The sequence below is a fragment of the Macaca nemestrina genome, chromosome 4 (assembly GCF_043159975.1).
Source record: "Macaca nemestrina isolate mMacNem1 chromosome 4, mMacNem.hap1, whole genome shotgun sequence".
In the NCBI taxonomy this organism is placed as follows: Eukaryota; Metazoa; Chordata; class Mammalia; order Primates; family Cercopithecidae; genus Macaca; species Macaca nemestrina.
Genome location: NC_092128.1, coordinates 115,979,240 through 116,005,957, shown reverse-complemented (window position 1 = coordinate 116,005,957; position 26,718 = coordinate 115,979,240). Strand labels below are relative to the sequence as shown.

Below are 26,718 nucleotides of genomic sequence, written 5' to 3'. Positions count from 1 at the left end.
GCCCAATGTGGTGCTCCTGGAGAGCTAAGGAGACTGAAGAACCCAGCAGGCTGTGCCAGCCACAGGGCAACAGGATGCCTCAGCATGGAGCCAGATGTGTGACATCCATGCAGGAGGGGGATGCCTCCAGTACCACTTTTGACGGTCCCCAGAAGCGATGCTGGCATTCAAGGCAGGAAGGAGGCTGGGCAGGGGCTGCTCCAGAAGGCCATGGAGCAGGTCACCTCCACTACCCAGCATATGACCAACAAATTGGGAGCCGGGAGCATTCTAGAGCCTCTGATACTGATCACAGACACCCTGGACCTCAGTTCCACTTGCATGGGTGTCCTGGCAATGGCAGAGGGCTGACAGCACACAGGAGCCACGTCGCCCCGACCAGGCAGCATGCCCTGCCCCTCGCTCCTAGAACCTGGTGCATGAAACAGCAGCAGGGCAGGGACCAAGCGTCCACCCGACGCCCACCCAATCCACTTCAACACCAAGAAGCCAAACCGCTAATGAAAACAGGACTGAGAGAGAGGCTTTCCCTGCCATCCACGTGACAGGCCTCTGTGAGATGTGGGAATCCGAGCTCTGTCCTCCCTAATCACCAGCCAGCTCGACCTGGGCTCAGAGAGCGAGCTTTCCACGCTGTGACTGATCAAATTGGAATTGCGTTTTCCTTGAAGTTCTGTCTAACTCATCTGTAAAACCATCTGGGCTTGCTGTTTACTTTTTGATGAGCTTATAAATTACTGAATCAATCTTTTTAATAATTACAGGATTTTTCAGGCTTTCTTTTTCTTTGGGGATCATCTTTGGTAACTCACACTGTTTCTGGAAATTTGGCCATTTTGTCTCTCTTCAAATATACTGGCATAAAATTATTCTCAGCATTTCCCCATTATCTATTTTTAATCCCTGCTTTATCTGCAGCCTTTCTCATCCCTCATGCTCCTTATTTGTGTCTGCTCTTTTTCTTCTTGATCAGTCTCTCTAAGGCTTTTCTATTTCAAAAAAACAACTTTTGACATTTTTGTTCAGAAACAGAAAAAGCCCTGTTAAAAGAACCTTCACACCCCTTTGGAGCATTTTAGCTGGGTTATTTGCAAGCCTAAAACGTCTGTGTGAGCATTTTTTAGCTGAGGAAGTCTGTGGCCACTAAAGGAAGAAACAGCCACGTGCTTTCCTTGGAAGATCCCGGGCTCACCCTGGCTCTGCCACTGGCGACTCTGTTATTTGCTCCGTTATCTTTCCTGGGTTATTTAAATTTTCAGGGACACAGTTCTCAGATTTATTAAGCAGAATAAAGTCCTTACATTTCTAACCACGATACAGAGGGCTGAAATTAATTTTAAAGAGATCTGACAACTCAGAAAGAACATCTTGGTACCTTGACCTTCTTCTATTCTGCCCAGACCCTGCAGGCAAGGACAGATGAAGGGCAGGGGCCCACGGTGACCCTTTGTTCTGTTTCTTTGTTTTGCTGTGTTGAGAGAAGGGGTCATTTTAGCTCATTCAAATCCCCCGAAAGGAATCAGTCTCAGGCACACTGACAATTCAGGTAAACCTTTCCTAAGTACAGCAGACAACTTTCCAGACAGACAGGAAGTAGTGCAATGAAACAGGCAAGCCCCCATTCCCCACCCCACCCTTGTCTTCCAGAGCCTCTTGTTCTATGGGCTGCCCTGAGAAGGTAGAGGAGAGGACAGTGAGAGCTACTGTAGTATTTCCCCTCATAAGAATGCTGGCAGAAGCCTAGCCCCTTGAGACTGGCACCTGCCTCAGCAGGAGCAGACCAGACCCTTAAAGCCTCAAAGATTCTGCAGGGCAACCGCAGGCTACTGGAACTAAACAGTACAGGAGGGAAAGGAGAAAGCTCCTATTGGCTGTATCTGTTGTCACCTTCTTCATGGGTTGCTGCAAAAGTTAGCAGTAAGTAGGCACAGAGCACCCAAGGATGCATCCTGGCTGGTAAAAGCCAACACTGGCATCATAAACCAGGAAATTAAGAGGTGCTCCCCAGGGCTTAAGGTGAAGCACATGCTACTACTGGTGTTGAAACATAACTTATCAAACTGGGCAAGAACGATCTGGCATTGGGGAACAGAGGCAGCCAATGTGTAAACAGAGTGGAGAAGAGCGTGACAGCCGGCGGCCTCCACCCCTGGCACTGCCAGGAGGCTCGGAGCAAGGGCACTGCTGCTACAGCCATCTCCATCTGTTCCATCACTTCCCATCCTGGATCAAAACTGGTTCAGCTGGGACAGGATGAGAGGTTTTAATGTTAGGAATTTGCATTTCAGAATAGCAGTCCCCCGTTGTGCTCTCCTGTAAACCCAGGCAGTCAGCGCGGGCCATACAGTGCAGACCTGTCCACAGGCACATCCCTAGGAGGTGTTTTCTGAGCCTCCTGAGCCGAACTCCTGTTTTGTGAACTGAGGACAATGTTCTCCCTGCTCACAAAGCCGCTGACCACAGTGCCTCTGAGTTATGCATTCATCCCCCAGGAAGAAACAAAAAGAAAACCACCGCCGAACTCCCCAATGTGTCTGCTCCCCTGCCTCCATGCCCTTGCCTGTGCACTGACCCTCAAAACGTGTTCATGATGTCTCTTTCCCGCTAGGCTCAGGAGCTCCCCTCTGTGAGCACAGACACACAGAAGCCAGCCCTGACCCCTCTCCACCAGCCAGAGCCATCTCCTTCCAGCTGAGGCCACAGGACATGAAATGATTTCCCTCAAAGCATTGTGCATGGGAGCATAAGGCTCAGCGTCTGCCCACACGCCTCCCCTCGACTCGACCTCACTCAGCCCACATCTTCCAGTCCCTCTGGACGTGCCTTGCGTTCCACCGCCTCCTACCAGTGATGCCCACTTCAGCTTCCAGGACCAGGGTACACTGACCAGAATCCCTCTCAGGACTGGGGTATGTCCCCCACAGATCCCATCCTGAAACCAAGGTGTGTCCCCCAGATCCCCTCTTAGGACCAGGGTACATCCACCCAGAAGCCCTCCCAGACTAGCGTGTGTTTACACCCAGATCCTCTCCCAGGTCCAGGTGTGTCTCCCTGGATCTCCCCGCAGAATCAGTTCATATCCCCCCATCTCCCCTCTCAGAACCTCAGGGCATCCCCCAATCCTCTCCTATCACTCATCGTGTTGCCTGGATGGTCCAAGTGGCTGCGGAAGGCTCTGGGAACAGGTATGGAAAGGAAATGTGTCATGAATGGAATTAAAACATGAAAGGCAGATGCTCACAACTAGCCACGTGGTAAGGATCCCTCACCTGTCATTCAGGAGACTGGCATTTCATGCTGACACAAGTTAGGCCTGAGCAGGGCTGCCATGGCCACCTCCAGGCTCTCTGGATGGCCAGGCAGTCCCCAGGCAGATGCTGAGGGACAAAGTGCCTATGTCCCTGAGAGACCCAAGAGCCGGCAGGGCCCTCTTGGGCCCCAAGTGCTCCCCTCTGCCATCCCAAAGAGACAAGGCTCCTTGCACTGACATCGGGCAGCAGGTGGCCAGGAGGAAGCTGAATGCTGATTACCAGCCCATCTAGGCAGACAGTTATTGTGAGATACAACTCTGCAGGCTCAAAGGGAATCGACAGGAAAAATACAGCAAAAGTCAGGACAGCTGAGGTCTGAGGATACACTTGGTAAAGTCACGGAAGGCATGTCCTCAATCAGCGCTCAGGTGTCAAAACGTCAGCTCAGCTTTGAAGCAACAGAGGAAATCATGAAGGAAGATGATCCCTCCATTTGAAAACACAAAAGATTGAATTTTTACACAAGGAAAAGCAAAGCTAGAGGAACAGACCTGGGGAAACGTGGGGATGAGGCATCAGTGTTTCTGTTATACAATGAGCACTTCATCTGACTGCCAGGAAAGTCAGAATATAACGGGATGGAGGGTTGGAGCATACTAGTCACACAGAAATACAGAAGGTGAACAAGCATGAAGGAGTTGCTGTCAGCCTTAGTAAACAGAAAGGGGCAGGGGAAACAGGAGGTGCCAAGTCCTCACAGAGAGAGAGGGAGGCAGGGAGGGAGAAAGGCGGAAACCAATAGGCAGAAGGAGAGGGAGAAGGGGAGAAAGACAGGGACTGCAGAGCAGCTCATCAGATCCCCAACCCACCTACAGCGCTGGGCGAGGCCTGGCAATCTGCATTCCTAACAGGCTCCCCGTTGGCCTGGGCTGCTATAGACAGCAGAATGTAAGCAGACATCACTTATAAAGATGTAAAAGAGCACAAGTTTGGGAAAATACCTCAGAAACTTGGGAGAGAAATGACATATTTACACTGCTAAAAATGTTACTCAGTGAATACTTCATATGCATGAAGAAAAAACTCTTTTAGAACGTGGTATCTAAATGTCAGACACTGAGAACACTGCAGAACATGCATTAACGGGAAGAATAAGCAGATGTTTTAAATCACATTTATCACACCAGTAGCTATGTCTGTGCAAAATGATAAGCAAAAAGACAGAAAATAAAATTACATACACACCAAAACGGCAATCACGTGGGAAAAATACACATAAAGACAAAATCTGAACAATAAATAGCATTCGGCTGGGTTAACTGGATTGGGTGACATTTTGAAAATGTCTTGCTTAAGAACGTACGCTCTGCAGTTAGAACTTGGACACATCTCTGAGCCTCCCTGAGTGTGGACTGCCTCCTCCATAGGGCTGAGGAAAAAAATCCCTTGCTCACAGAGCTGTTATAAAACCCAGTGAAATGCTGCACATCAAGCAGCAAAGGCTAGACTAGACAATACTGGGAGGAAACAGAGTCCTTAGGAGAGGCAGCAAACATCAGAAAATAAATGAAAAAAGACCTACACAGAAGCAGGAAAGGAAGGTATGGAAAAGGAGATGGGAGGGAGATAAAAGAGGAAAAGAAAAGGATGATTCGGAAATGCACACAAGCAGGGCCATGAAAAGAGCCTTTGCCTTCTCCACTACGGAGGATGTAGTTAAGGGGAGAACAGGGCTTCCAAAGATTCATTTCTGGGACTTTATGGAGGTAACAAAATAAGGCTATACACCTGTCACAAAGCACAAAGGAGGTATCTCTCCCAGTGTGACCGACTCCAGTCTAAGAGCAAATGCTCAGGATTCAGCTTCGAAAGATGCTCAATTTATACACACACCAACACATTCATGCACACACATAGACAACACATCAACATATGGGCATATACACATATCCCTGCATATCACAGATATACACACACAGACATACAGGCATGCCCACACAGACACACACATCTACATGAATACAAAACCACACATACATGCAACCACACAGATGTACAGACAGGCACATACATGCACACATACACATGAGCACAGGCATTCACAGACACACATGCACACATGTACAGAGGCAAAGGCAAATGTGCACATATCCACACATGCATCTCTACAGGGACGCACATGTACATATATACACAGACGTGTACCACTGCCCACATATCATCCACATGGACATGCCCTCCTACATGTTCACATACACGGCAATGCACACACCACCTAAACATACATATGTGATCTATTTCTCAACTATATCCTACTTTTATTGTAACTATTAGGGATCGCAACAATGTCTATACGTGAAATGTGTTTGTAAGTTTTTACATTTATATTTGGTATAATATCTTGTATTCACATAGTTGAGAAAGAGATCCTACATGTCAGCCACAGGCCTGAGACATCAGCAGTTTGGTGTCACAGAGGCCTGTGAGCCCCAAGTCTGGGGGAAGAGTCTAGATCCTTCCAGTGGAGGCACCTGGAATGTGCCAGGCTTATCCCAGGGGCTCCCAGATGGTTCTTCCTAAGCCCACGTGCTGGGCACAGGCCCCAGGCAGCAGACAGGCAGCACAGAAGACGGGTCACAGAGGGCGGTGGGAACCTAAGCATGGCTCCCTCCAAGCCACTGCTCTTTCCCTCGTGGCTGTTTCATCCTGAAAATGGGGTGATGCCAGCCACTGGAGCAACCCCAAGGGCTGTGGGTGCTGTATCATGACCACCGTGACCCTTCTACAACTCCCAGCACAAGGGCACCTCTGCCTTCCACAAGTGCCAGCATGCTCTGGGGTTGGCCACACTGAGCCAAGGGCAGGGCTGGTGGGAGCCTCAGGCCAGTGGGTCACGGCCACCTGCACGGTCACATTCACCCGAGGCCCAGCCAGGACCTGCCTCGTCCTCCCTGGGCAGCTGACTTATTCCAGCTGTAACCGGAAGTCAGTGCGCCCAAATGCTGTCCCCAGAGCAGCCCCATCCCAGCACTATCCCATGGACAGCAAACCCAGACTGCCTGTCCATTTGCTAACTATAAAACCTCAGGGCATCTCCTCCACAGCCTCAAATACCAACATGTACCACTGGGAATTGTGGCCCATGTCACCACAAGGTAAACTGAGCCCCAGGAAGGCAGATTCCTCTACCTCCCCAGCACCACAGCCAACCCCTCTAGGCTGACTGGCCCAAGCCACTGACCTGCTTCTCGTTCTCATCCTCCAGCCTCAGTCGGTCCTCAATGCAGCTCCGGGCCTGCAGGAACGCCTTCCTCTGCGAACGCTCAGTCAGAATCCGCACGAAGACCCCATACATGTTCACACCGACAAAGAGCAAGGCGTTGGCGCCGAGCTGCAGGGAGAGAAGGAGGCAACATGTGGAGCCTGACATCCCACACACATGAAGAGGGCCCAGGCTGCCCGGAGAACATAGCAAGAGCTCTTCAAAAGCCACACTGCCCGCGGCCAAACCCATGGCGTGGGGCCAGGGACACAGGGAGCCAGCTAGGCAGGAGCTCGTCCTCACCCTGTTCGGGTGGCCGTGAGACAGCATGTCAGGGGACAAGGAGTAACCAGGCCTAGTATCAAGGCCAAATTGTGTCCCTCAAAATGCATAAAGTCCTAACCCCCAGGACCTCGGGATGTGACTAATTGAAAACAGGGTCTTTACAGAGGCAATTAAGTTAAAATGAGGCCATCAGGGTGGGCACTAATCCAATCTGCCTGGTGTCCTTATGAGAAGGGAGATGAGGACACAGACACAGGCAGCGGGAAGACTCTGTGAGGGCACAGAGAGAAGACGGCTGTCTGCAGCCCAGCAGCGAGGTCTCGGGAGAGCCCAGCCCTGCTCACAGCTTGATCGTGGACTTCCGGCCTCCGGCTGCGAGATTATCCGTTTCTGTTGTTGAAGGTGCCCAGTCTGCGGTGCTTTGTTATAGCAGCTTCAGAAAACCAAGACCCTTGGAGAATACATATGTGTAGAGTGGCTGTTCCCACAACACCTGCACAAACTCCTCTGGAAAGACTCAGGAAAGGTGAGCTCACCAAAAAAAAAAAAAAAAAAAAGACCAGCCCGGATGTTGATTTGGGAACACAGTGAGCACCAGCACAAGATGGGGAAACGCAGTGTCCAGAGCCCGGTCTCTGCACACTCCCTCAGTCCTGTCCCCACTTCAACTTCAACAGATGAGACACAAGGAACGGGCCAGCCTGAGAAGAAGCCAGCACTAGCAGTGCACCCACACTCCAGGCTCAGGACCAGGCTCAGACCCAAGCATCAGGCACCTGGCGCCAGCCTGACCCAGGTTTCCCCTCCACTATCACTTTCCGCTCCCCACTGCCTGCCACCGGTCTCATCTGGTCTGTCTCTACATCTTGCAGACCACTGCGTCTGGACACAGGCCCCTCTGACGAGCCATGCAGGGCTATGGCATGTCCTGCCAGAGGCCCCGAAGAGGGGCTGCAGTTTGTAAGTATTGTATGAAACGGGTGTCCCTTGGTCACTTGCAAAATTGGAGAATTTCTATGTCTGATTAAGCCCAGGCATTTCTACCTGTGCCCCAGGGAGCAGAAACCTGCAGGCTCCGGCTGTCACTATCTCACACGGATTAACCACAAACACCCCCACATGTGAATGTGTGCTACACACTATGAAACAGAACTAAAATCAAAAACCAACTCACCCAGTAGTGTGGGGAGCAGCTGCCGCCTAACAGGGAGCCAAGAGAGTCCAGGAGGTGGAACCATGAGACGGGAGAGATGGGTGTCACCCCGATGGGGCCAAGCTACAGGCAGCAAGACTGGAGCCCCCAGACAGATTTAGGTGGGAGACCTGGTAGCTCCTGGCCACCTATTGGATGCTGGGACTGAGGAGCAGGCAGAAGAGTTGACACTGATCAGGGGCAGGGGCCACAGGGAGGGGAGAGGACAGATTTGGAGCACCTTCAAACCCGAGGTGTATGACATAGCCTCAAAGGCATGTCCATCAGGAGGCTGGAAAACAAACCTAGGACCAATGGTCACATGTAATCTGGAAACAACATCAGAGCCACTCTCAAAGAGGTGACAGGGAGGGAGGACGGGGAACACGAATCTGCAGGGCCCCAGCTGACAGCCATCCTCTGTCTGACACCTCCACAGGGGACCTGACCCTCACCCAGCACATCTCCCCACACACATCAGACACACCCCCACCTGACCCTGCGGGGCTGATGACATTAAACACCACTCACTGGCAAAGGCACAGGCAGGAAGTTGCCCCTGCTGGACAGCGCCACCTTGACCACAGCCTCTGCAAGCCAGAATGGGATGGTTGTCGCCTGTGTGGGGTCAGAGAAGGCAGCAAGACATCCAATAGGATGGCATCTCCCAGGCCCTCAGTATCAAGAAGGTGACCTTGAAATCTCCACTATGACCCTGAAGATCTCCACAGTACCTGAACATGGCCATTTAGCTTCCCTCTCGGTGCATTTGACAGAGCTGTCATCATGATGTGGATACCATTGAGATCTGGCTTTTTCCACAAACAAAATGCAAAGCATGTTAGGGTGTGCTCAGTGCTCAGAATCACCGAACACCATGGATGTCTGGAAAGGGTCAGGGCCGGAGCAGGGAGCTGGAGGACCCAGGGGCCAAAGGACATGTGGGGCACTGGAGCTGCCAAAGCTAAGCCAGCGAGGTCTGCAGAAGGGCCTGCACAGGAGGCCACCACCCACTTTCTTTTTTTTTTTTTTTTTTTTTTTGAGACGGAGTCATGCTCTGTGCCCCAGGCTGGAGTGCAGTGGCCAGATCTCAGGTCACTGCAAGCTCCGCACCACAGGTTTACGCCATTCTCCTGCCTCAGCCTCCTGAGTAGCTGGGACTACAGGCACCCACCACCACGCCCGGCTAGTTTTTTGTATTTTTTTAGTAGAGACGGGGTTTCACGGTGTTAGCCAGGATGGTCTCGATCTCCAGACCTTGTGATCCGCCCACCTCAGCCTCCCAAAGTGCTGGGATTACAGGCTTGAGCCACCGCGCCTGGCCCACCCACTTTCTAAAGGAAGTGAAAGGCAGGTGGACTCCAGCCCTTAAAGCAAAAATGATAATTAGGAACAACAAAACCTCCCTTGGAGATTTTCCACATCTTAGCTTCCTTTCTCCCCTGGTTTCCTCCTGGAGCACAATGGGCTTAGATTACAAGTGTACGACAAGGAGTCCATGGTGGTGGGGACATAGCACAGCTGGCAGGTCAGTTGTCACGATGACCGACCCTCCCCATGTGTATCAGAGCTGTTCCGTGTAGGGTAGCAGCCCATGGAGGCTTGGGGGAATGGCGGCTGGTCCCCCTCATCTCTGCTCTACATGGAGGTGTGCCTGCAAGGCCTCCCAGGGCCCGGGGAACCCTTTCTCAGAGGGAACCAGCCGCTCCTCTCTTTCCATTAGCTTGCCTCCCCATTTCTGTTAACTACAATCTGTCCTCACTAGAATGGGAACCATCACTACCTGCCCTTGGGCTATCTGAAGGGCACTGTCATCAATGAAACCAACACTCACATTGGAAGCTTCAGACCCCCGTGACCCCTGGAAAGGAAAAGCACCATCAAACAACCCAGTCCTCTATGAGCTGGACACTGCCTCCCTTCAAAAAACAAACAAAAAACAACTACTACAACAACAACAAAAAACCCCACGGAGGAGGAGGGTGGTTGACAAGGGATTGCTGCAGAAAGGACACTTCAGTAGGGCTGGGTGTCATCTGCCAAGTGCTCCACACCCGCCATGAGCACAGGGCTCACCCGCCGAGACACCCATGCCCCCGCATTTTCCCAGATGAGCATCCTCAACCACCAAATGCATCCACTGTGTTGGAACTGAGAGTTCCAAACCTGTCCCCAAGGTCTGGAACTCTCGATTCTCTCCATGAAGCTCTCTGAACTCACCGTTAGAGGGGCATTTAGGTCCAAAAGATGCATGTCCCGCCCAGGGCAAGGCAATCGTGATATGGCTTAGCACATGTCACAATGACAAGAAAGGCAGGCTCGGGTCACCACGAGCTACTCAGAGATGGGGGCTCCAGGGGCTGCAGGGGGAAAGGCGGCCTCCCCACCACAGCCCGCTGGTCACTCCTGGGGCAGAGGATGCAACCCCAGCCCAGCCCAGGCCATCTGTACACCATCACCACGTTCCCTGACCACATGGTGCCCCAGAGTCACATGCTGCCCACACCAGCCAGGCCCTGGGTGGTACCGGCCTGCTGGTCTCCCAGTATGGACACCCTTTTAGGCCCTCACCCCAGCAAGGGCTGTGCTGGGCTGCAAGTGAGGACAGGAATCCAGGTATCCTCACCAGGGTCACACCCTGCCCTACCCCTGCCTGCTGCCCACACCACCTCTGTGCCTCAGTCTCTCCATCCAACAGATGGGCAGATTGGTGGCAACTGTAGTACCTACCAAATGAAGTTATCAAGGAGACCTAAGGAGAAACCCAACAAAGGACACTGCGTGGGACACAGGTTAGACTCTGAGGTATCAGGGTGAGCCTGGAGCACCGCGCAGTGCCAGAAAGGAAAGCATTACACACACAAACACACACACACACGAAATGATGGGGGTGTGTCAAAGGACACAGCAGCCAACTGAAAGAGCCCCCAATGGCCAAAGAGCCAGCACCTGGAAACACCCTGAAGAAACCTTCATGGGCCAGATTAACTCAGCCAGATAGCCGGGAAGAGAAGGGCTTCCCAGGGAGTCAGCTGGACTGAGCACCAGCATGCACGGAAAAGGCAACCAGGAGGAACAGGACCTGTCTGCAGACCCTGGGGCATCTCTACTTGACTGTGCACCACCTGAAAACATCACCAGGGCCGGCTCCTCGCTACAGGAGGCAGGTTAGACTCTGAGGCACCAGAATGAACTCGTGTTTGGCTTAATTCACAGGAGGGTACCTATGCAAATGTTTATAGAAATATGTGTGCAGGCCGGGCACGGTGGCTCACACCTGTAATCCCAGCACTTTGGGAGGCTGAGGCAGGCAGACCACGAGGTCAGGAGATCGAAACCATCCCGGCTAACACGGTGAAACCCCATCTCTACTAAAAATACAAAAAATTAGCCGGGCCTGGTGGCGGCGCCTGTAGTCCCAGCTACCCAGGAGGCTGAGGCAGGAGAATGGTGTGAACCCGGCAGGCGGAGCTGGCAGTGAGCCGAGACTACACCACTGCACTCCAGCCTGGGCGACAGAGCGAGACTCCGTCTCAAAGAAAAAAAAAAAAGAAATGTGTGTGCACATATACATTCTAGCTCTACCTAATGAGAGAAAACTAGAAGCAATGGCTCCCCAGGAGCAATGAGGACACCAGGAGGCCAGGTAATGGTCTTTAATAAAATTCTCCAATAAAAGGAACTGGGCTCCCTGGAGAAATGACTGATTCTTGGGCTCAGGCAGAGAAAATATCTGCTAATCAAGCAGATGGGCCTGGAGCACCTTGCAGGGCCAGAAAGTAAAGCAAGTGTCACAAACACACACACAAATGAAGGGAAGGGGGAGTGTCAAAGGACACAGGAGCCAACTGAAAGAGCTCCCAATGGTCAAAGTTGGAACAATTTGAGCAACACAAAGCAGTATTGAATTGTAACCCAAAGTATAAAATAAACATCAGTACTGATATAAATCAATGATTAAATAAAAAGTAAATGAAGGACAACAGATGAATAGGCAAAAATTTGGAGCATTCCAAATCATTTATAGCTACTCCGCCCTCAAGAACGTAAATTCCCCACTCCTTCAGTATGGGCTCGGCACAGTAACTTCCTTCGGAAAAGCACAAAATGGAAAAGGAAGAGAAAAGAGAAAACCTCTACGGAGGAGAAATCTGCCAATACCACCTTAGCCAGCTAGTAACCGCCAGCTCTGGCCATGATGAGTCCTGTTGACAGATGTGCCCTGACGCAATGCAGTGAGGGTGTGTCCTCCCAGGCCTCCTGCTGAAAACCAATACCCCAGTCTAACCAAGAGAAAATCATCAGACACTGGAGGGTCACTGGACTAGCATCCATCATGGTCACTGGGCTGACACCACTCGTGGTCACTAGACTAGCACCCTGGAGGAGCCCTGCGCCCCTCCCCCAACCCAAGATGTCCCACAGTCCTTGGAGAAAGTATCCCAATCTGACATCATCATCCCACACCCCCAGGTACCTGTCCTTCCTCTCCTCCAGAGACAGGTGCCACTGCCCAAGCCAAACCCACAAGTCCCCTGATCTTCTCTCTCTGTCCTTTTCAAGCCTTCATTGGGTCCTGCCCCTGACACCCCTATGCCACCAACTTCTCTCTAATCCCATTGCCTGACACAACCCACAATCAGGCCATAGTCAAAGTCCCCGTGAGATACTCCCATCATCCCAGATACTGGATGGAGCGCCACCTCCTTGGCACGCTAGAGAGCCACTGAGCCCTGTACTCACCTCTGACCTGTCTGCCATGCCATGCACATACATGCGAGCACATGCCCTGGCCATGCCACAGCTCTGGGCAGAGCATGCTCTCAGACCTACAACCCTCACTGCACCCTTGGCCAAGAGGGTTTTCCCTCCTTTCACAGAGCAGCCTCCTGATCCCTGGACTGGTCTGGGTGGTCCCTTCTCACCCCAAGATCACTCCTATTGGGTATGAAAACCTCTCCATTGAATTTGCTCCCATTTTCAATGTGCCATCACCCGGGCTGCCCCAGCACTGTCCCTCAGCCTGGGTGGCATTCAGACAATCCATGGGGACAGGAGAACCATTGCAGGACAGTCCTCCAAACCAGCCTCTCCTGAGCAGAGCGTGAGTGTAGGCACAGTCTGGGGGACTACTGGAGGGAGTGCTTTCTCACATGAACTAACAGCACTCGGGCCACAGGCCAGCAAAGGAGCTGACTCCACACAACTGCTCCCTGCACAGCACTGGGCATGTTCTCATTGGTGAATTCCCAGACTGCGATCAGCCTGCCATCTCCCAGGTGTCTGGATGGTGGGGTGGTCCCTCTGCCCTCCTCCCTGACTGAGCCCCCAGTGGACACCACCCAGTCCCTCCACGGTGCTCACCAGCAGCTCAGTGCTGGTGTGATGCCATTCTCTTTAAACCATGGCTGCTTCTTCAGTGTCTCACACAAGCGGGTTTTTAAATTAACGTAATTGCTTGTTAGCTTCTGGTGTTTGAATTAATAAAAGCGTTTTAGAATTAGCATCCTTTGAAACAGGGCCGACAGAATGCTGATAATTGTTGAAGCCAGTGATGAGTACTCAAGAAATCACTGTGCTGGTCTCTCTACTTTTGTGTATATTTGAATTTTCCATAATAAAAATAAAACAACACAATTTTTTTTTTTTAAAGAATTTGACAGGCTATCTCTGAGCTCCCATCATCAGGTTTCTAACGCGTGAAGCTATGTTCACCAGACCTAGGAAAGGATTCTCACGGGGACCTGGAAAAGCAGCCATCTTCGGTGCTTCCTGTGTAACCACTGGCACCTCAATTCCAAGGGGGCGTTAGGGCCGCATGCAGCCTGTTCCTCCATGGTGCCCCTCTCCAAGTCAGCCCAGTCTCCCCTCCCGGGTCATACACACTCGCGAGGTCAGCTTAGGAGGGAGAAAAGATTGGTAGAATCTGACATGAGGACACTAGCAGGAAAGTGAGGAACACAAGGCAGGGAAGTCAGTAAGACAGATGCAAGCCCCCAGGCGGCAGAGCACCCTGGGGACAGCTCCCATCAAAGACAGTCCGCTCCCCACATGTCTCAATACATCCCTGCCCAGAAGATCAATGAATGACACAGTGACCATCTGAGCCTCCCAGAGAGGGTGACACCAGAACCTCAGAACAGCGCCACTTCCAGCTTGTCCACTCCCACCCACAGCACCTGTGACATCAGCCACAAGGAGCCACACCACCAGCTGAGCTCTCAGGCACTGCCCATTTCTCACCCTTGAACAAACTGAAGCCAAGGCGCTTGGCCTAAAAGATGTGCCCACCTGGGCTGGGCATGGTGGCTCATGCCTGTAATCCCAGCACTTTGGGAGGCCAAGGTGGGCAGATCACCTGACGTCAGGAGTTCAAGACCAGCCTGACCAACATGGAGAAACCCCATCTCTACTAAAAAATACAAAATTAGCCAGGCATGGTGACGCATGCCTGTAATCCCAGCTACTCAGGAGGTTAGGCTAAGGCAGGAGAATTGCTGGAACCCAGGGGGCAGAGGTTGCAGTGAGACGAGATCGTGCCATTGCATTGCAGCCTGGGTAACAAGAGCAAAACTTCATCTTAAAAACAAACAAACAAAAAAAAGATGTACCCACCCAGCAGGACCCTGCCAGTGACGAGATCCCACCTAGCACCAGGACATGATCAGCGCTCATAAAACATTTCTGATGTCTGCAGGTACAGATTTTTAAAAATTAACTCTCAGAGGTATTTCAAAATCCTCAGGCTAAGCCAATGTTTCCTAAAATGTGTTCCTTCAGTTAATTACTGACACTGCAGGGTAGGTAGGATCTGAGAAAACAGCTGTCACAGAAAACAAGTTCAACGAACAAGTATTTAAGATCCCTTTTTGAGGCCACAGTTGTTTCAGAAAGGCAAAGCGTTCTCTTAAGAAGAGGCTATTCCTCTTACAGGGGAATGAAGGCAAAGGCACTCATGACTTCCGGGAGCATCACCACTGAACGTGGCTCCAGCACCGGCTCACTGCACTGGCCAGCACATGGTGCACACAGAGGTGACCAACCAGAATGCTCACTGACACATGCTCCCTGGGGAACAGAATGTTCCAGAGCAGGCTGCCCTGACTCCCAGCGCATGCCTGCAACTGCCTGGCATCTCCTGAACTTTCCACCATCCTCCTAAGCAGACTCGCCCTCATCAGCTACATGCTTATTACAATAATGCTGTTTCCAGAGACTAGACAGTAGAGCTGAGAAAACCCACAGGTGCCCCTACAGGCTGGGAGAGAAGCCCTCCTTGAGTGTAACCAGGTGATGCTTCACATGGAAAGACCGGATGCTGGCCACAGGCTGGGACCCCTAGACCTGACTCCAGACTGTGTGGTAGGTGGGGCGCATGGGGGGGGTAAAGAATGCAGTATTAAATAGGTTTAGCGAGAAAGCACTGAGCCCAGTTGCCAGGGAAGGGCACTAGAAGGACCATGTCCAGGGACAAGAGGTCAAGTGAGTCCTTAGGGCTAGTGGGCAAGAGACAGCCAGAGGACCACAGTTAGAGATATACAGCAGGGGGCAGCGGGGGGCTCTGTCCCAGGCACAGCCCTGCTGTGAAGTGGCCATCCTCTTTGTCCACAGTGGGTGTCTGACATCCCCACACTCGGACATGTGATACCTTGGGCCCCGTGCCACCTGCTGTGTAAACAACAATACCCCATCCATCAGAAGCATCAGTGCTCCTGGGAAGTGGGGGTCACCAGAGCCAGGGTGTGCCACATGCAGCAGGACTGCAATCAGGTGAACCAGGTCAGTAAGAAAAGGGCACTCAGGGCCTGGCATGGTGGCTCACACCTGTAATCCCAGCACTCTGGGAGGCCAAGGTGAGGGATCGCCTGAGCACAGGAATTCAAGACCAGCCTGGGAAACATAGTGACACTCCATATCTACAAAAAATAAAATTAGCCAGGCATGATGGTGCACTCCTATAGCTCTACCTACTCTGGAAGCTGACGCAGGAAGATCACTTGAGCACAGGAGTTCAAGGCTGCAGTAAACCATGATAATGCCACTGCGCTCCAGCCTCGGCTACAGAGAGAGACCTTGTCTCAAAAAAATAAATAAATAAATAAATAAAAGCAGGGCGTGGCGGCTCATGCCTGTAATCTCAACACTTTGGGAGGCCGAGGCAGGTGGTTCACATGAGGTCAGTTCGAGACCAGCCTGGCCAACATGGAGAAACCCCATCTCTACTAAAAATACAAAATTAGCAGGGCATGGTGGTGCATGCCTGTAATCCCAGCTACTCAGGAGGATGAGGCAGAAGAATTGCTTGAACCTGGGACTCGGAGGTTGCAATGAGCCGAGACCATGCCATTGCACTCCAGCCTGGGCAACAAGAGCGAAACTCCATCTCAAAAAAAAAAGAAGGGGGAAAATAAAAGAACACTCAGATGGCCAAGCACCGGGGAGCCAGGCCAGTCAAGCACAATGCATCTGCATTTTCTCAGGCTGAGCCACTTCCCGAAGGCTGAAGAGTCTACTTCAGAGAAGAGTCTACTTCGGAGAAGGAAACAAGGAAACACTGTACTCTGATAAAAGAGCTGCTCTGTATTTTTAGAATCAAAACAAAAAGTTGTACTCAGATTCAGAATGTGCACCAGCATGGACTTTCTCCTCTATGGGGCTCGGAGGCTTAGTGTAGGGCTCCCAGCATTTCTGGGGACCCCATCACACTGCTGGCAGCATCCTGTCCACCTGCTCCCAGGTTCCTCTGAATGTTGCCAATGCTATTGCACTTGTATGCACACACAAGCATACATGCATGAAAACACATGCACATGTAAGAACATATGCATGCACACATGCACATGGGCATGCCCTGACACACAAACATACACATCCACACATGATATGTACACACAGTCACACGTATCCACATGCACATGTGTGCACACAGGCACATGCCCACACAGAAGCCCCACCCAGAGAGCTGTGTTCAGGCTCTACGAAGTCACACCCAAGCTCTGGGAAGCAGACAGCTCTTCTCAGCTCCAGGCTTTCTTCCCAACCCAAACTGAAGGCAGAGCGAACACTAAAGCCTGGAGATCAAAGCAGTTCCTGCCATCCCTTTAATCCAGGGAGATGGGATTGTTCCAGGGTCTGCGCTGCCTTCAGCACAAAGCCAGAGATGGGCTGCGGCGGTGGGCTCCTATTCTTCTTGCCCTGCCCCCAGGGATTCTCCCACACCTCCTACATCCTTCCTGGGGCTAGCATCTCTGCACAGCAGAAGGAAACACGCATGCGGTAGGAGGACAGATGGGACCCCCTTAGCAAAATAATGCAGAAGACACCCCATGCTCCACTGAGAAAAGAGCCCAGGTCAGCCTGAAGAGGGCACAAGGAGCCGAAGGGTTAAAGGGGACAGAGGAGAAACACTGGGAGGGAGAACAGGAAGACTGGGTGGTAGAGGCAGGCCTCCCACCCCGCCCCCCAGCCCCAGGTGCCTGCCCTGGCCTGCACTGGAGAGGGGCACAGCCGAGTGGCAGGCAGCCCCACTCCCTTCCCTAAGGAAGGCTTTAGAGTCCTAGCCTGTCCCTGCCTCCAGAGCTCCCAAGTCCCATGTAGACACGCCTGCCCTCCCACCAGCCCTCACTACACCTCCGTGATGCAGGTAAGGCTGGCAGCCTGGCTTCCCTTCACAGGCCAGATTCTGGGATTGCCAAGGTCACTGAGCTGGAGGTGCGGGAACTGGGCTTCAACCCAGGTCTCTGTGGTGGTGCTGCTGAGACACAGGGCACAGGCTGCCCTCCCTCAGAGACCAGGATGGCACATCTACTCATAAGACCCACATACTAGTAACAGTGAAGTGAGCGTAGGTGAGCGTGAGCATGTGAGTGTGCATTAGTTTACGAGTGTGCATGTCAGTGCACTTACTGTATCAGTGTGCAAATGCGCATTGCTTTGTGTGTGAACCTATGTGAGTGGCTGAGCATGCATGTATTTGTGAGTGCACTGTGGGAGTGTGTGAGCTAGTGTGTAGGTATAAAATGAATGTGAGGGTGCATGTGAATATGTAAGTGCATGCACACAAGTGGGCATGGATGTGTGAGTATGCACTAGTTTATAAGTGTGAGTTTCTGTGTGATTATGTGCATGCATGTTTGGGGGGAGAATAAGCGTGAGTGTATGCATCTGGGAGGGTTTTTGTGTGGGTACGTGCATGTATGCGTGTGTGTGTGTTTATGTGTGTGTATGAGCATGTGTTTATGCATGACCATGTGTGTTTGCATATGTTCATGCAAAGAGGAGGGATGGATATAACTCATATGCTTACATGGAGAGCAGGAAAGGTCTGTTCCCATTACCTTGCTCAGCCCCTCAGGGTAAAGAGAGGACCTGTGGTGGTGTGAACTCCCCAAGAGGGTTATGTGGACATGGCTAGGTGGCCAGGCTGCTTCTCCTGACCAAACCCTTGCCCAAACCCCTGCCCCTGCCACTTCAGCCCCCATGCTGCTTGGGGTTCAAAACCCAGCTGAAAAGGGGTCAGCCTGGCATCATGGCCACAGGGATGCCTGTCTCCACTGTGGACGCATGGCCACCTCTGACTGGGGCTGTTCCACAGGGTGTTCCCACTAGTACAGTTTGGCAGAGAACACTTGGGCTGAACACACTATGCCAGCCACCTGCATTTTGGGGGTCTCTCCGAACATTTGAGCAAGACCAGCACCTCACTGCAACTATTCAGTTTTACTAAGTCAGAGACTAACTAGTAGGTCATCAGCTACATACAGCTATGTATGTAAGTGACAGTAAGGGGTAGGTCCCACTTCACTGGGCCCAGAACAGTGTGGAGAGGACAGGGAACGCCTCCCAGGCATAATCCATTCATATTAACTGGAGGATGTATCTGTTCTATAAAACCACAGGAGGGAGCTACTGTTCCCTTTGGTGAGGGAGAAACTGAGGCATGGGGATCATCCCAAGCCCAAAGTCACACAGATACACTAGAGCCGCTGAAATGCCAGGAGAGTCACCCACCTCACATGCCCACCCTCTTCCGTCTGAGTCAGGAAATGGTCCAAGGACATTTCTGGGCATCTGCAGGAACCTGTGAACCTAAGGAGTTGATTCCTGGCCCTCTCAACCTCAGAGATGTGACAGGAGAGGGACATCGACCTAAAACCACCATGAACCCCAAAAGGGCAGGCAAACAACTCTAAAAGCCAGTGGTGACAGTGGCAAGCGGACACCACCGACTGGAGCCTGCTAAGTGGTCCCCTCGGGTCCTCACACAGCCCTCAGCCCACTCCAACCTCCTTGTGGCCACACTCAGCACTGCTCTTGGGAGAAAGGGCAAGTCCACAGTGTGGTTTTGCCCCACTTGGGCCTTTGTGGGACTCGCCCCACTACTCTCGCTCGCTCACAGCCCTGTGCTTGGTCCAGTGATCCTGGCTGAGCGCCTAGTCCACAGGGAAGCCACCTCAAGTGGTTAGGCCTGGTCTGTCCCCTGTGTACACCTTCAAAGGTCACCTGAATATTCCCCCCTGCAGGATTACAGTCCGAGTTATTGACCAGGGTCTCGCCAGTAGACTGCAGCTTCTCAGAGGAAGGGAGGTCTTATTCCCCCGGTAAACCAGCCCCCAGCTCAAGCCTGGCACCTAAACACTGTGGGGTCATGGGAACCATCGAAGAGAGACAGGGAGGCCCCAGCAGCTGCAGACTCCACCCACTGTGTCTGCTCCCAGCTTTTCTCAGGTCCGTGAAGGAGCTGCCCCCTTGCCCCTCAGTCCATCAGTGCGACCAGACTCAGCACGGGTCTAGGACTCCTTCCACAGTGCAGCCCCTGCTGGGCACATTGTGGAGGGGCAGAGAAAAGCCCCTGGGCCCTCCAGCCTACCTCAGAGGTGGAGTGAATGGGAGCCCCTGGCCCAATGTCCAGGACCATTCTCCCTCTCTTTTGTCCAGACCCATTTCCTGCTCACCCTCATCCCAGCTGCCCTGACAGGGGCAATTCTGGAAGCTTTTTAAATTAAAGTTAACAGCCCTTGAGGGAGGATAAGCCGGGGGGTGAAGGGAAATGGACCAGGGGAACCACCCACCCCTACGAGAAAAAAGGGGGGAGCAGGTTCCAGGGGCATGGATATCCCCTGCTGTTGTTCCCTAACCACTAAACACAGGTCTGGGGGCAATGTGGAGCTGGAGGGAGCAGCAAAGCTGAGACAGGACTGAAACTAGACTCGCGAGCACAGGAACGTGGGGGCCATGCCCAGGACAGCAGCAAAACTGACCTCAGGAAGAGTGTCCAGGCAAGGACAAGGAGACTACCTTCAGGTCACCAGGCTGCCACACAGCAGGGGGCAGGGAAGCCCACTCCCTGCCTTCACACAGTCTGACCCCTGTGCCAGGAGGAGCAACCCACCTGTTACCCTCCCTGACCCAGCTCTAACCCTAGCCCTGTCACTGTAGGCAGTGGCTCCACCAAGGCAGATGGATGCGCAGCAGATGGGTACTCCATGGTGACAGGACCAGGCTGCGGGCCACAAAGATAAGGGGGCGGGTGGGAGGGGAAGTGGAGGAGGGGTCTGTGGGGGAGTAGGGGCCAGCCACAGGAGGTGGGGCCCAGCCAGGGGAGGGACCAGCAGCGGGAGGGGCTGGTGGGGGAGGAGGATCCCAGCTGCAGAGGAAGGCCCAGCCAGAGGAGGGGCCCGCAGGGGAGGTAGGGCCAGCAGAGGGAGAGGCTGGGGAAAGGGAGGCAGAGCATGGGTAAACTGGGAGGAGACAGCGTGTTGGGCAGTGGGCACAGGGAGTGCAAAGGCTTATGGGGCACAGCCTGAGGGCTGGCAGATTGGTGTCACCAGCGCACACCTATGCCGCGAGCTTTGCTATAAACAACCAGGTCATCCAGGGCCCTTGCGCTCTACGATTCTGCATGCTGTGGTTAGGTTGTTTCACCTCCAAGCAACCAAGCCATGGTTCTGAACCAGAGCTCAGACATAACTGGAGCTGCACAGGGAAATTTCAGCTGACTCCCATTTCTCCATGATAATCGTGATTTCTGTTATCCTGCCTACAGCCAAGAACTCGGCAGAAACTGAAATGTATTTCATTTACATTGATAAGCAACCAAATTGAAAGCATATAATTTGCACACTGCAACGGATCCCTACTTCAGAAAAAAATTAAGTAAAAATACAACATCCTGATTCACACTGGTCAAAAAGCGGGTATTTCGAGGCTATGCAGAGTAAAGTAGCAACGAGAGGAAGCTCAGAGCTGGCACAGACCAGGTCTTCCTCTTGCACACATGTGCTGCACCCTGGTTCTCCCCAGGCAATGCAGGGTGCAGGGTGGGAGAGGGACCCCTGTGGGAAGGACTGGGGCCCTGCCCAGGCCCCCCTTTCCCAAGATTCCAAGCTACTCCCTCTGAGGCTCTCTGAGTCTGTGAATGGCATCACAAGGGGCCAAGCCCAGACATCCAGTGTCTCCCTTTCTCCGCCTTCCTCATCCCCCATGTTCCTTGGCACTCACCCCTACCCCACCCCCATGATCTACAGCCCACCCCGGCAGGCCTTGCCCACTACTGACTGTGAGCAGCCATGGATGTCTTGAACAGGATGCTTTCAGTTCTGACAGGTGCTCAGCTAAATAAAAATGAATTGTATTTCATATAGGTACAATCAGTGACCCAAAAGCAAGGGGCTGGGAGAGGAAAGAAACTCAGTTCTGTCCATTTAGATTTATGGGTACCTCCTCAGTGCTGGCCCAGGTAGGAACAAGGCTGTTCCCCTAAAGACCTCTCTGCTCAGGGACATCAGCATGAAGCACTCCGCCGGGGGAGGAGCTAAGCCCTAGCTACTCAGTTCCACCTGTGCTAACAGTCATGCACGCTAGCTTTCAGAGTTCTCTCCTCTGCCTCCCAGAGTCCTGGGGCAGCTTGGGCTTTACAGGAGAGGAACCAGATGCCCCAAAGCACCCAGGCTGCATTCCCAGAGCCCTGTGCACCCGAAGTGGAACATGAATGCTCTAGGGAACCCTGAGAGTCTTGCTTCAGAGGGGCAAAGGCTCTGGAAAGAGAACACAAGAACTTTCTCCATAGCTCAGAGCAGGGACTTGAACCCAGGCCTCAGAAAGCAGAGGCCTTTTCCAGGCCTCCTTGGGGTTATCCTTGACAAGAAGGCATTTGGGTCTCAGAGAAAGGGGTGGGATTCAAGGGAGGGAGCTCCTTTGCCCCACGGAGTTAACCTGACTCTGGAGCCCACTGGGCTGACTAGTCACTGGGCTCAGCACCAGGAGATCACCGTGGAGATCTCATACTCTGAAGCAGCATCCTGCTATGTAGGCAGTGAGGGAAATCCCCTGCAAAGATTCCTTCGTTCATTCACTCCATCTTTCATCCTCTTTGGGGCATCCACTCCATGCCCAGCATGGCTACCACCTGCCCAAAACTCAGTACGGAGGACAAGGTGCTGTCAGTGAGTGACTGCACTGCACAGTGGCACAGGTCCGAATAGGAGGTGGATGGTAAAGCAGTGAAGAGCAGCAGAAACATCAATGCTGTGTAAATGTGTGTGCCATCTTCTTCACCATCTCAAGCACCAAATTGCAGAGCTCATAAAGGACAGATTTCACAGGCTCCTGGAATTCTCTAATTGGAAAACGGAATCCCTGGGGAATCATCTGCCCCATTCCCCACACTGTAAGTTTCCCTGCACTGATCCCCATGTGTTTGTCAATATCACTACCACCTGTATAGACATGTGGACTTGAATAGAACATTCTAAAGAGGCCAATATGTGCTTTTCCAATATGAAGTGCTTGTCTTCACTACAACCCTGCAGGGGGGCCATTCTGCCCTTTACACAGGTGAGAAACCTGAGGCTCAGTGAGGGAAGGCTTTGGATTGCCCAGGGAGTCACAGCTAGCAGGAATACCCAGACGTCTGCTCCCTAAGAATCCTTGCTCCCAGGATGGGCTTCCTTCCCCACTACAGTGACAGTCATAGGGACTCATCTTATCCCAGGGGGAGGGGCAGAGCTGTGTCCAAAAACTCCTTTACAGACTCTCTCCCCTCCCTCTCTTTTTTAATCTTTAATTCTCTAAAAGAAATGACTAGAGGCTATATAGGAATGTCTTTATTTTAAAAGAGAAAGACAATAATGCAGCCTTTTATTACACCAGCTGACTCCCTGGTGTAATAACACAGAGAGAATGCAGTGTGGCTGGGAAGGGACCAAGCTCAGCCGCTCCCTATTCCCGAGCTGCCCCGGCATCTGGTCAGATTGGGGAGTCTTGCGGTTGCAGGTCTGGCTGCGGGGGCCAGCATGAGGCCCAGGCTAAACACAAACAGATGGGGGGTGGGGGCGGTAGGAGATACAGGAATGCCCCCTGAGAATGGTCAGGCAAGGCCCACGTGCTGCCCACAGGAGGCTGTGGAAGAGGTTGTGGAAGAGGTTGTGGAAGAACCCCAGCCTCCTTCCCCTCCAGGACATGCAGTCCTCTGGCTCCTCTCCCCTTTCCTCAGCCTTTAGCCATCCTTCTGTGCCTCTGCCCTTCACCTCTGCCTCTCTTCCTCTCTTCCTCCGATGCCCTCTTTGACAATTCTCCATGTACTCCTGTCTTCTTACCTCCCGCCCCTTCCCATGGGTTGAGCACATGCTGGTCTCTCTCTGACCCTAACACACAAGTCCAGTGATGTGTCTATCCCTGTGCCAGGTTCAGCATCTCATGGCTCCTCTGTGTGCTGCCCCTGGCATCACCGTCTAAGGACACCTCCTTAGATCTTTGGGTGCTGGTCCCCTGGGGCCAGGCTGTGGGACTCCTCACCACCGCCCCCCAGTTATTCTTCCCTAATCTCCCTGGATTCAGCTTCCCTTCCAACCCCTTACCTCTCCCCAATTTGCTCCCACCACTGCTTCCTTTCCTGAGATGGGCTCCCCCACCCCATTTGAATTCATACCATCCCCCTGCTAAACTGCAGCTACAGGCAGAAACAAAACCCTCCTCAGGGTCTTCCAAATCTCCCCATCCCCCACTCCCCATCCCCATCGCTGCGGCCTGTTGGAGATGGGCACAAATGGAAGCTCTAAAAGCCCTGCCGTGGGGCAAAAGACCTCTGGTCCACGTCCACCTCCCGGCAGTTGAAAGAGCAGGCTCCTCCAGGGCCCAGGAAGAGCCCGCGGGAGGCAGACAGCGTCTTCGTCCTTGCAACCATCTCGCCCGCCCGACTGGGAAGACAGTGACAAAGTTCGGGCGCAGAGAAGGCAGGGTCAGGGCAACCGCCGAGTGGCAGCGGCAGGGACTAGACTGTGTTTGACCTTGGCAAACCCCACTCTTTCTGGGCCGGAGGCATGTCCACAATATGGTTGCCAGCAAGGCTGGAAGAAGCGAAGTCCTTTCCCACCACCCATATATACTCCCCTCGGGTCTGCAGGGCGGGGAGGCGAGCCCCGCACGCGCTCTAGGTGCGAAGGAGAAGAGCCCCGCGCTGCGCGCAGAGCCGGCCTTGGGAGCCCGCCCTGAGGGTCTCCTCCCCTCGCCCACTTTCAGTCCCTCTGTGGGGATGGGTGCGGCAAAAGACCGGCGGACTCCTCTGGCCGCCGTCTGGCCACTCATCAGCTCCCTGACCTTGGCCAAATCTTTCTCTCTCCACACCTGTCTCCCCTCTCCACACTTCACGCCAGGGGCGCTTTGTGGATTGTAACTCTGAAGAGAGCCCTGGCCAGAGGATGCCAGCCCCGACTGCGTCCCCAACTCACTGGAGTGACCTTGAACACACCCCCAGTCGGAGCCTCAGTGTCCCCACCCGCCGCATGGGAAAAAGCGCGCCCGACTCCGGGCGATCCCAGCATCGTCCCAGCAAGTGTGTCCGAGACCAGATGAGCGGTGCGCGGCTGTACTTACCGTCCTCCAGAGACGTGGGCGCTTGGCGGGGACCAAGGTGGCTGTGACCAGCAAGTGCGACGCAGCCACCACGAGCCCAAAGCCGATGGCCAGCAGGCTGCGCACGGGCAGCAAGGCATAGGACACGAAGGTGACCAAAAGGAGCTGCCAAACCCCTTGTTCGGCAGCCGCTGGCCCCCCAGCGGCCCCGGCGGAACCCCGGGCGGGGCCGCCCAGCGCGAAAGGACAGCAGAGCAGCGCGAAGGTGAGGCTGAAGAGCAGCGCCAGCTGGCCGACCTGCTGCAGCTGGGGCACCTGCAGGGACCGGACGTTGGTTACCACGAGCAGCGCCAGGAAAAGGACGCAGTGTACCGGGTGCGAGCCCTTGGCCAGGCCGGGCGCGGGCCCCGGCGCGCCCAGCAGCTCAGCCAGCGCCAGCGCGCCCGCCAGCAGGCTGAGAACGGCCAGCGCCTTCAGCGTGGCCGCCTGCTCCAGCCGCAGCGTGTAGCCGCGGAACAGCGCCTCCAGCTCTGGGCAAGCGAACTCCTCGTCGCACGCCCGGAGCCCGCGCCGGCGGCTTGGCCCGGCCGCCCGCTCGGCGCCCCCGGGCTCGCCCGCGCCGCCTCCGCCGCCGCCTCCGCCGCGCGGCGCCCCCGCCATCTCAGCGCCATGCAGCGGCCGCGGCCGCGGGCGCGCCCCTCGCCGGCCCGGGGCGCCGGGGCGCGGGCGGCGGCGCCGGGGCGGGCGGGCGGCGGGCGGCGAGGCGCCGGGGCGCGGGGCGGGCGGAGTTGGGGCGCCGGCTGCCCCGCGCGCGCGCCCGGAGCGCGTCCCCTCCCGCCCGCCGCGCCTGCGCACTGGAGCCCGCCCGCGCCCCGACCGCGGTCCTCGGCGGCGACCGCGCTGCGACAGCCGAGCCCCGGGAGCCGCGAACCTGGGCGCGCACAGCCCGCGCCCCAACTCCTGGTCCTGCGTTCCCGCCCGCCGGAGGAGCCGCGTGACCTCGAGTACCTGCCTTGTCCCTTCCAAGCCTCAGTTTCCCCACCGTGCACAGTGGAACCCACCCTCTTGGCGTCACCTGGGGAGTCAAAAATGCTGAAATCCTGCGAAATGCCCTGTTGCGGGGGGAGTTAATCCTGGAAAATATGTGCCTTCCCCCCTCAATAAAACCAGGCCACTCGATTTGAGAGGGGCCCCGCGTCTAACTTCGAACCCAGGGCCATCGCCCCTGCGAGACAGGGAATCGATGTCCAAGGACCCCCGGGGTCAGGAAGAAGGTGGAGGCCTGGGGCGTACGTCCCTTCCACGCGCACGCGGGAACCCCCACCCCCAGCCACTCGGGTGTGGGCTGCGGGAGCTGTGCTGGGGCAGCGGCGGGAGGCGTGAAGTCCAAGAAACAAAGTCCCGGGAGTCGGCCCGAGGGGTTCCTCGTGGGTACTGAACTGAACCAGGATGGGGTCCTGGCAGTGCTGTGTCCTGGGAAGAAGGTCTGAGGCTGTAGGTGCAGAGATGGGGCAAGAGATGAAAGGAAAAGGGGCGCTGCTGTTTGCCTTAACGAGGAGCGTTGCCCAAGAGAGAGCGAAACGTTTTTTTCTAGCACGACAATTGGGAGAAAAGGACCCGCTGACGCATGGGGGTTAAAACCCGCAAGTCGAATTCCACTGCTTACATTCATTCACTGTGAGGGAGACAACTTTGTGCTGGTGTTTCAAGTACATGATGTCATTTGGTGCTCAGCCGGCCTCTGGGGTACAGGCCCCTAGGCTGCCTGCATCCCCCTTACAGTGAGGATCCCTGATGATCAGCTCCCTCCAGGGGGCCTGGAGAGGAGTAGCCTCTGCAAGAACCCCTGCCTCCTCCATTACCCGGCTGCTTCTCCT

At 54.1% G+C, this 26,718-nt stretch overlaps 1 protein-coding gene across 6 annotated transcripts in view; it reads right to left on the bottom strand.

Moving 5' to 3' along the window:
• LOC105494232 (adenylate cyclase 1) overlaps positions 1 to 25,501 on the bottom strand; it is a 147,699-nt gene extending 122,198 nt beyond the window's left edge. For all 6 annotated transcript variants that reach the window (XR_011622355.1, XM_071095152.1, XM_071095153.1 and 3 more), the window contains exons 1-2: positions 24,863 to 25,501; positions 6,493 to 6,642 (exon numbers count right to left, since the gene is read on the bottom strand). Coding sequence is in view for 5 of the 6 variants with exons in the window: in XM_071095152.1 (XP_070951253.1) it covers positions 6,493 to 6,642; positions 24,863 to 25,501 (789 nt within the window). In the remaining variant the exon portion in view is untranslated. The remainder of the gene's footprint in view (positions 1 to 6,492; positions 6,643 to 24,862) is intronic.
• Between the last annotated feature and the right edge of the window lie 1,217 nt (positions 25,502 to 26,718).